Genomic DNA, 9,635 nt, shown 5'->3' with positions numbered 1-9,635 from the left:
TATTTTTGGATGTATAGATTTCGATAGTTTTTCTACCTATACTTTGATGACAAATTAAATTTTTTTCTAGAATTAAATTGAAGAACTATTAACTAAGTTAATGTTTAATTTTTGATAAATAATGGAAATGAAATCTCTAATAAAATAAGTAATGAATTGAAATTATATACTTTTCCGAAAGTTAAATAAAATTAATTAAGACAATTTAATAAATTATTTAGAAAAAAAAAAACTCAAAAAATAAATTTTAAATAAAATGTCTCATTGTTAATATTGCTAAAGTCTTCCAAGCACTTATTGAATTGTTATACCATTACCGCTTCAAAGTTCACCGTTAAGGAACATACACATACGTATGCTAAATATGTTTTGGTGGCAAATTTAGAGAGTTGGTACTCCAATTCATGTGAGATATGCTTTTGCGTTGAAATGTACCAGAAAGTGTGGTGCAAATAAAGCAACACACATTGGTCACAAAGTTTATTTACAGACCAGACCAGAGCGAGGTTATAGCCATTACATATATGTGTATGTGCATATATATATATATATATATATATATATATATATATATATATATATATATATATATATATATATATATGTATGTATGTATGTATATGCAGTAGTTGCTTAATAGTCTTGAACTAAATCTGATAGATTTTGTCCATCCATGAAGCAAAAGGGTCCTACTGCACAGTCTGAACAGCCCACCACGTACGCTTCCCAAGTTGGTGGAACGTAAACATAACAAGGCAGTGAAATCAATCAAAACTAGTGATCTTACTCAGAAGAAAAAACGGCGACGCTGAGCTCAGGCGCTGAAGTAATTGCGGGGTGAGAAGAGGCGACGAGGTGAGAACATGCCGGTGTAGCGCGGCGAGGCGAGGCTATCGATGGGTCTGTAATCAGACATGATGAAGGCTTCACGTTCCTCGCGGCCCACACCTCTGCTATTGTGTCCATTGAAGGTGCTATACCTCACCAGCTTCCCCACCCACGACTTCTTCTTCGTGGGGCTCTGATGACCCGCGTTCATCTTCTGGCACAGGTACTCTTTCACCGCATGCAATCCCTGCTCCATCACTTCCGGCGGCGGCGAACTCAGAGGGTTCCCTTCCACGCTCAGCTTGTGCAACTTCTTCAGGCACCCAACGGAGTCCGGCAAGGACCTGATCTTGTTGTAGCTCACGTCTAGTTCCACCAGGGATAGGAGGAGCCCCACCGAGTAGGGTAGAGAATCCAGGTACTGGAAGTTCTGGCTCACGTTCAGAGTTTCTAGGTTTATTAGGTTCTCGAGATCTTCTGGGAGAGATCTCAGGCAGTTCAAACGCACGTCCAGAATCTTCAGAGCGGTCAGATGAGAGGTCGAGCGAGGAAGGAACACCAGCTTGTTAGAGTTCACCGATAGCTTCTTCAGGTTTATTAGCTCGTACCCTATGTTCTCTGGAAGCTGGATCAACTTGTTGAAGTTCGCATTCAGTTCTTCTAAGCTTCTGCTAATTCAAAAGTCATAATGTATTAGTCACAGAAAATGGTAATCACAATTTTTTTAGTCTTTCTTAACAAAAATGATTTTCATAAGTACCAAACAGTTAACTGCATATTTAAGGTTGTCTGTGAAATATATACATATCACTGATGCGTGTTGGTCGTTGATTGTTTGGTCAATAACTACATATATACTAGCGTAACTCATGCATGCATGTCTCCAAAAATTACAACGTAATTGGTAATATTAGGTTTGAAGGATAAGAGTATTATGTGGTTGTTGATGTGTTGAATATTGGATTGTGCTTCCATTTGAACGAGGGTATATGCAAATATCTATTGTCTATTTGTCGTTTGGTGATGATGTCCGGTGGATTCTTGTAACTAGGAAAACGATGTTTAAGCGAATACCATTGTTGTAGAAACTTGTTGGAAGAATAATGGTTTTCCACGGAATTATCACTTATTGATTGACTTTCTCTCCCTTTGTTTTAAGAATTTTGTATTGGCCTGGTGTCCTCCATCTTTTGTTGTTTTTAAGCTAGTCAATTAGGTAATAATGACACCCAAAGAAAATGGAGGATTTTGATTTTTGCCCGCTATTTGTGACAACGGCCCACAATGAATGCTTAGAAATTCTATTTTTTACGATTGATTTTCTAAATAGAATAACGACTCGTGAATGTTGAATAAAGTTTAAATATATTTAAGGCCATACTTTTTTTCCCCTTATATTATCTTTACATATATTTTATTAAATGGGTAGGTATATTTTTAATCAGTACACGTTAATAATCAATTATTTATAACGCTTTCAAATCTACTCCTGGCGTGGAATTTCATTATTCTTACCCATATCCTTGATGCCCTAGCCAGTAGTATCAAGAACAGGTAATATAAAATAAAATAAAATAAAAACACACACCTCATCATAACAGGGAAAGCAAGTTACTGAAGTGCTTTAGAACTGTTTTGTGCACTATGTGTTGTTTGACTAACGAAAAGGTGGAAAGCAAGTGTAATGACTCAAACTAAAATGTAATCAGCAAGACGTTTGTGTCCAGAATTAATTAGTTAAATTTATTATTAAACTGTTATTAGATTTGACTAATACAATATTTAAATTGAAAACATACACATAATCAATTATTGGTTTTAATTAAAACACGGACTTGATATATAATATACATGTTTCTTGTGTTTCCTCTCTCCCTGTACCTGTCTTTACACGGGGTTGTACTAAACTTATCCTATGAAGCAACATGCATGGAATTAATTAAGTAATCTGTTAGGAAAAGTAGAAAGAGATGTTAAGAGGTGAACCTGCAATTTTCAATTGTTTTGGGAAGGTATTCGATGAGGTTGCCAGAGACATTCAAAACCTTGAGCTTGGAAAGGCAACCAATGGAGTTGGGAAGGTACCTAAGCTGGTTGGAGTGCACGTCCAAAACCACCATGTTCAGCAGTCTCGCTGTTAAGGACTCTGGTATATTCTGTCACAACATATTCAAAACCAAATGTTAATTAAAAATAAATCACACCATTATTTCTTAAACAACATGAAGACAGACACATCGGATTCATTAATAAATTCATGTCGGCTAGCTAATTAATTAACTAGTATATGGCGGCAACCATATAGGGTACGTAAGGAAGGTAAAACTATAACTACTAAGACTCATTAAAGTTAAAGAGAAAATTAAATAACAATTTGGATTTTTCTTTGATAAAATAAAGTGTATAATTTATAATTTTATTGCTATAAATGATGATTGTTCAAAAGTCTTAATCTAAATCAAGACAAAATTAAATAATATTACTGCCTAATACAACTTGTTATCGTTTGTTTTTATTCGAGTACATGACCAGACATCTATTAATGTACGACAGCACGTACGCGTTTGAGTGTAAGAGACATCAACACAATATATATGATATTATATATATATATATATATATATATATATATATATATATATATATATATATATATATATATATCTAATAAGTAGCTTCTCCTTTTATGATCATCTGTAGCTTGAGGAAAAGAAAGGATTATAGGTGAAAATGAAAAGCAAGCTGTATTGACCCTCTACATTTTCCTTAGTACTATATCTATATAGTTGGAGAAAGGTGGTATTGACTTATATCAAAACAAGCCGATGTGCCATGAAACGTTGCGATTTGTGCAGAAAAATGAAGGTGTGGAAAGAGGCAGAAAATAAAGGGTTTGTATGCATGGATGTAATTACCTGAAGATTGTTATTAGAGAGGTCCAACTTGCAAATGGTGGCCAAATTAAGAGAGGGGTTGGGAAGGGAGTCCAAGGACATGGCACTCAAATCTACTATTTCAAGCCTCTCTTCCTCTATGGGTTTCCTTCTCTCGGTTTTCTTTCTCAAATCGACCTTGACAGACATGGGCTGCTGAAAACGTTGCTGTTGCTCGTACATCATCTTGTAGCAAATAAATGAAATACAGCAACAGAGTAGATACTAAAATCTGTTATTGTTATTGTTGGTTTTGATTTTGTATGTGAAATGGGGGAAGGGAATGGATTGAATGGTGGAAAAAGAAGGGAGTGGTTGGGTTTATATGGAGAAAGGAAAGAGAATGTACGGAGGAGAAGGAAGAGAAGAGCGGAGAGTGCGGGCCACTTGTAAGTGACGTATAATGAAAGTACAGCAACCGTATGTATGTATATGCTTAGCTTTGCGTGGCCACGTTCTTCACTTTGATCCTGTCAACAACACACTTTTCTTTTTCTCATATCTCTCTTTCTATTATACTTCCACAATTTCACAAACCCACTATGCATGTCATTCCATCAAATTTAAATAATTAAAAACAGAAACGCATCAAAAAATAATAAACGTTAATATTTTTAATTTAAAAGGACAAAATATTCTTTTAAATATTAACCTGGCCCTAGCATGACATATTTCTATTAGGACCAGTCATGATATTTTCTTTTATCAAAATAATAATAATTTAAAAATAAGAAGTTATTGTAATAAAATAGTGCTTTTTGTTGAATAAGGAAATGAATATTTTTATATGTATAATTGCGTTAGGTATGATAAACGCGATGCTCATCAATCCGACTTAATTAGGTTTATACAAATCTATTTCAATCAAATCTTGTGAAATCAATCCATTTTTTTTTTCTTGAATCAATTCGAGTTAGTTGAATAACATAAATTGATGATGGTCCATCTAGTTTAACTCTATCACAATAATTCTTACTAATTTTAATTATTGTAATTTCAATCACAAAATAGTGTATATTATACTTTGTTAGATAATAGATTCTTACGTTCATTTCACATGTTAAAAAAAGTAAAAAGTAGTTTGGTTCTTACTGATCTAGTTTAACATTTGGTATAAGTAGATATTTTTACAGTTTTTGAAGAATGATGTACAAGTGATAATTTGGTGTTTGGTTCTGAAAAATAAAATAATAAATAAATACACAACTTTTTTCTATATTTATTTGATGTTATTTTTTTATTTTTCACAACTCTTATAATATATATCAAATAAATACAAATATATAACATCTTATTATTACTCCACTTAGGAATTCAAAGTGTTTCTTTAAATAATGTCTGCTCACGGCCACCGCGAATCACGGCCAATGTCAATGGTTTGGAACTTCTCTTCTAATCCAAATAAAAATCCATTCCAATTTCATTATTTCATTAGTGTTTAATTTTCTATGCAATACCATCTATCCAATTTCAAAACACCTTTATCAATTTCACTAATACAAGGTTCTATAACATATACAGGATCATAATAAAAATTAGATTTTATATCAAAAAAATTATTAAATAGCGAAACAAATTAATCACTTCGTCTATTAGTTAAATTAGCATTTTATAAACAAAATTATAAATATCTAAAATTATTTTTATTATAAATAAAATATTATAATTTATTTCTTACATCAAGATTTAATTATTTATAATTAATGATTTTACATTAATCTTTAAATTAAAAATTGATTTAGATACTAATTCATCAGTTAAAATTTTGATAATCAATCTTAGAGAATAATTTAGATTTTTATTTATAATAGAAATTAGTTTCTATATTAATAACTTTTAACTTATCAAAAACAACTAGTCGATATAATAATTAATTATTTTTTAGAGCTTATGTAAATTTGTAGTATACAAATAAAAAATAGTTATTATTTTATAAGTTAATTTTATGTAAATAATTAATAAAAGATAAAAAAATATTTTAATTAAATTTATTACTCATTGTCATATACTTTATGTACAGGACATATCTCAATATAAAAAAATATTTATTTTATGAAATAATTTTATAGTAAGAAATTAAATTTAAACTCACTATTTAATACTCTCAACTAAAATAAATAATTGAAATGTCATATGTTAAAAATATATGTTTGACCAGCTTATTCTTTTATAAGTGGAAAATGATTATTGGTACATATCCCTTCTGAATTAATGGTAGCCACAATATAAATTAATATTTTTAATAATCAGATAATCGTCTCTTTGTGACTATGTTTGTTAGAAAATTGTATAAACATCACTTTCAGAATTCGGAAAACGTCTGTTGAATATGTAACACAATATCTTCGTAATAATTCCAGTCATATATATTCTAGGATTTTGTGAACACTAATTTATTTGCCACACTTTTTTAATAGGCTTAAAAAAATACAATATCTCACAACCGCATTTAGTCTTATTATACTTGACATAGTTTTTTTTTAGCTTAAAAGCTCTTTTTTGTCCCAGTTTTGGTTCGGAAAATTCGAAATGGTCCCTGAGTTGATTTTGTGTTCAATTTCGTCCCAAAGAACGAATTTAATGTTCAATTTGGTCCTTTTCAGTAACTCCGTACAAATTGTTAAGGACAACTAGTCCACATGTTTAACTGCAAAGTGATGTGTCAGTTTTTTGCTGACTGGGATTTTAATGTTCAATTTTAATGTTCAATTTGGTCCTTTTTAGCCGTTAGAATTAGGATCTTTTTAAATTGTGGAACTTGCGAAGAACAACTTCTGCAACTTGAGAAGAACAACTTTGGCCTTGGACACCAGTGCTTTTGTAATCGGAAAGGACAAACATGGTGAAGTGATGATGCAATTTGGGTTTTTTCATATTAGGGGTTTTCTAATTTAGGTTTACAGTTTTCTGATTTGGGATTTTAGGGTTTTCTTATTTAAAATTTTACAGTTTTCTGATTTGGGATTTTAGGATGGCAACATTATGGCTTGGTTGTTGTTCTCGAGAAGAGGATNATTGCGATTAGGGTTTCGCGTTCTCAATTTGGGGTTTTGTGGTGGTTTCTTGCAGGTTGAGCCATGACTATGGAGGTTTGAAGGAAGGTTTCTCTCATTCTTGCAGATCTTGAGGAGAAGAGAATTAGCCATGATGGCTATGGAACGAGGTTATTAGTGGTTGTGATTTGGGTATGATTTGTTGTTTCAGATTCGTGGTTGCACGAGAGAAAGGAACGAGGAAGCTTTTGCAGTGGCCAACGTGGTGGTGGCCCAAGGGAGATGGTGGTTGCTGCATTGATGGTGGCCAACGAAGAAGAAGAAGATGAAAATCTATTAATAATGAAAGAAAAGAAAAGAAAAAGTATAAAAAGTGAAATAAACAAGTTCCACAATTTAAAAAAATCCTAATTCTAACAACTAAAAAGGATCAAATTGAACATTAAAATTGAACATTAAAATCCCAGTCAGCAAAAAATTGACACATCACTTAGCAGTTAAACATGTGGACTAGTTGCCATTAACAATTTTAACGGAGTTACTGAAAAGGACCAAATTGAACATTAAATTCGTTCTTTGGGACGAAATTGAACACAAAATCAATTCAGGACCATTTTTTCGAACCAAAACTGGGATTATAGTTTGGATCATCTAAAGTTGACGATATATATATATATATATATATATATATATATATATATATATATATATATATATATATAAAAGGAATTTTCTTTTTTAATATTCCTTACGCATTATCGTTAAGGAAGAATAGAGAATTTTTTCGTGTTCTTTCATATAAATGAGAAATTCCGTTACGTTGAAGAGATTTTTCAAGTTTTTTTTTAATATAATAGAGGAGTTACTCGATAAAAAATATTAAAAACCAAAACAATTATTTTTCATAACTATACCTATTTATTTATTTTATTTTTATAATTTTTATTATTTTAGATTTCAGTTTTAAAGACAGTTAAAGTTTAGGAAAATAAAATTTTAACACTATTTTTTGACACCATTTTGACACTGCACACGTGTCAAAATGTGGTTGGACGATTTCAAATTAAAAAACAAACTTTGGTTTTTCTCTTCCAAATATATCCCTGCTTCAACTTTTTTAATTTGAAATCGTCCAATCACATCTTGACACGTGTACAGTGTCGAAATAATGTCAAAAAATGGTGTTAAAATATCATTGTTCTAAAGTTTAATGTCGAAATTTATGCTTCAATTCAGAATCGAAATAAAAAAAAAGAAAAAGTCTTCATTTTTACCTAGTTTTGACATATTTCAGTTCGGAAACCGAAATACACTGTAAAAGATAATCTAGGCTAAAATCCTTTGTTACACTAGTAGTGTTTATTTTCTCGGGATATTACATAATCAAATTTTAATATTTATTTATTTAATAATTTATATTTTGTGCTTTTATATCTTGTGTAATTTTTAAACATTAAAAATAATTATATCACGTAAAAAATATATAAATACATTAATTTTAAATTATTTTACTTTATTTTCCTCAAATTAAATTTAACATTGCATATAAGAGTGTAGTGTTTTTTAAAAATAAAATTTTCATCTTTTATTAAGTATACTCTAATTTAATATTTTTTATTGTTAATAAAGTAAATGATGAATAAATATAAGTGAATAATTTGTCTTATTTTTTAAAATAAATGTCATGTATTCTCTCTATTCTTGATAAAAAGACTTAACCGATATGGTGTGGTTGGAGACTGGAGATGTCTCATAATAGATTAAGATAGACTTCAACAGAATATAACAAATATAAAAGGAAAGAATCTAAAATAAAAAATATGTAATTTATGGTATTATTTATTTATATGTTTAATTTTTTTATAAGAAAAAGTTGTTGTTGGATTTGAAAAGCTTTGAAAGAAATCATGAAAGACACTTTTCAAGTTTATTGATTAATGCGATTTCAATATTTAAAGCATGAAGAGTGACGGATAATTCGGTTCAAGTTTCAGATCACCAACTGGAGTTATCAAATGATATCAAATGTGTAATCGTGATTGCGAGACTCAAAAGAAAACAAAATAAATTTAATAATATTATTCTTCTTTTAAATTATCGTGAATTTTTTTAATTGCATAGCTCATTTATCTTCTATTCTTTTCTGTGCTTTTGTACCCTAGAAAATATTGAATAAAAAATCATTACAGAAGTAACTGTAGTAATTGTTTTCCCAACAAGTTGACTTTGCTAATTAATTAATAAAATATTAAATTGAAAAAATATAACAAAGATAATAATAGCATCCCCGACTTTTCATTTTTTAATATGAAAAGACCAACCAACAATAAGAAGTGGGTAGGTTTGTCGAAAGTTACTTCTAAATGGTCCATAGTGCAATTAGGATGTTTGAAGCATGAGGATACAAAATTATTGTATGAAAGCATTATAGATATAAAATTTAACCAAAAAAAAAAAAACTCATAAAGCCTTTACTACTATTTGATAAAATTTAAGTGGGTAAATAAAGCCTTTTTTTTCAGTTTATTACAAGTGAATTATAATATTTTTACAACTCTTTTAAAATTAATTTTCAGAAATAGTATAGTTTTAGCCTTTATTCAAAATGATTAATTTAATACTTTAATAATTAATTTAAACTTTTTTTTATTAAGAACTTAAAATAATTGTGTTTTTTTCTATGTATTTGAACCTAAAACTTAAGTATTCAGATTTTTTTTAAGTTGATAAATATTGCTTAAATTTTTGGTGTAAAAAAAAGTGGTAAATAAAAAAAATTATTGTTTTGCTATTAAATGGTTGACTGAATTAAATATGGAAATCATGAAAATTGATTGTTTGAAATGATTGTTGTTATGTTGGTTATAGGGAAAAATATTTT

At 29.7% G+C, this 9,635-nt stretch overlaps 1 protein-coding gene across 1 annotated transcript; it reads right to left on the bottom strand.

Annotated features, from left to right (window-relative positions):
• Positions 1-613: 613 nt before the first annotated feature.
• LOC106767535 (plant intracellular Ras-group-related LRR protein 6) lies at positions 614-4,251 on the bottom strand. The gene is made up of 3 exons (XM_014652455.2): positions 3,744-4,251; positions 2,815-2,984; positions 614-1,496 (listed from the first exon to the last, which is right to left on the bottom strand). The coding sequence occupies exons 1-3, from the start codon at positions 3,945-3,947 to the stop codon at positions 815-817; spliced, it is 1,056 nt and encodes a 351-aa protein (XP_014507941.1). The 5' UTR covers positions 3,948-4,251; the 3' UTR covers positions 614-814.
• Positions 4,252-9,635: the final 5,384 nt, after the last annotated feature.

Source organism: Vigna radiata, chromosome 7, assembly GCF_000741045.1.
Source record: "Vigna radiata var. radiata cultivar VC1973A chromosome 7, Vradiata_ver6, whole genome shotgun sequence".
In the NCBI taxonomy this organism is placed as follows: domain Eukaryota; kingdom Viridiplantae; phylum Streptophyta; class Magnoliopsida; order Fabales; family Fabaceae; genus Vigna; species Vigna radiata.
Note: the sequence above shows the minus strand (reverse complement) of the source record. Positions and strands in the feature narration are given on the sequence as shown.

What these genes read in the sequence shown, in the direction of transcription:
- LOC106767535 (XM_014652455.2), bottom strand. Translation starts at nt 3,947, where the DNA reads ATGATGTACGAGCAACAGCAACGTTTTCAGCAGCCCATGTCTGTCAAG. An exon ending in TCTCTAATAACAATCTTCAG is followed by an intron (nt 2,985 to 3,743) that starts GTAATTACATCC and finishes ATGTTGTGACAG; the next exon opens with AATATACCAGAGTCCTTAAC. An exon ending in AAAACAATTGAAAATTGCAG is followed by an intron (nt 1,497 to 2,814) that starts GTTCACCTCTTA and finishes TTGAATTAGCAG; the next exon opens with AAGCTTAGAAGAACTGAATG.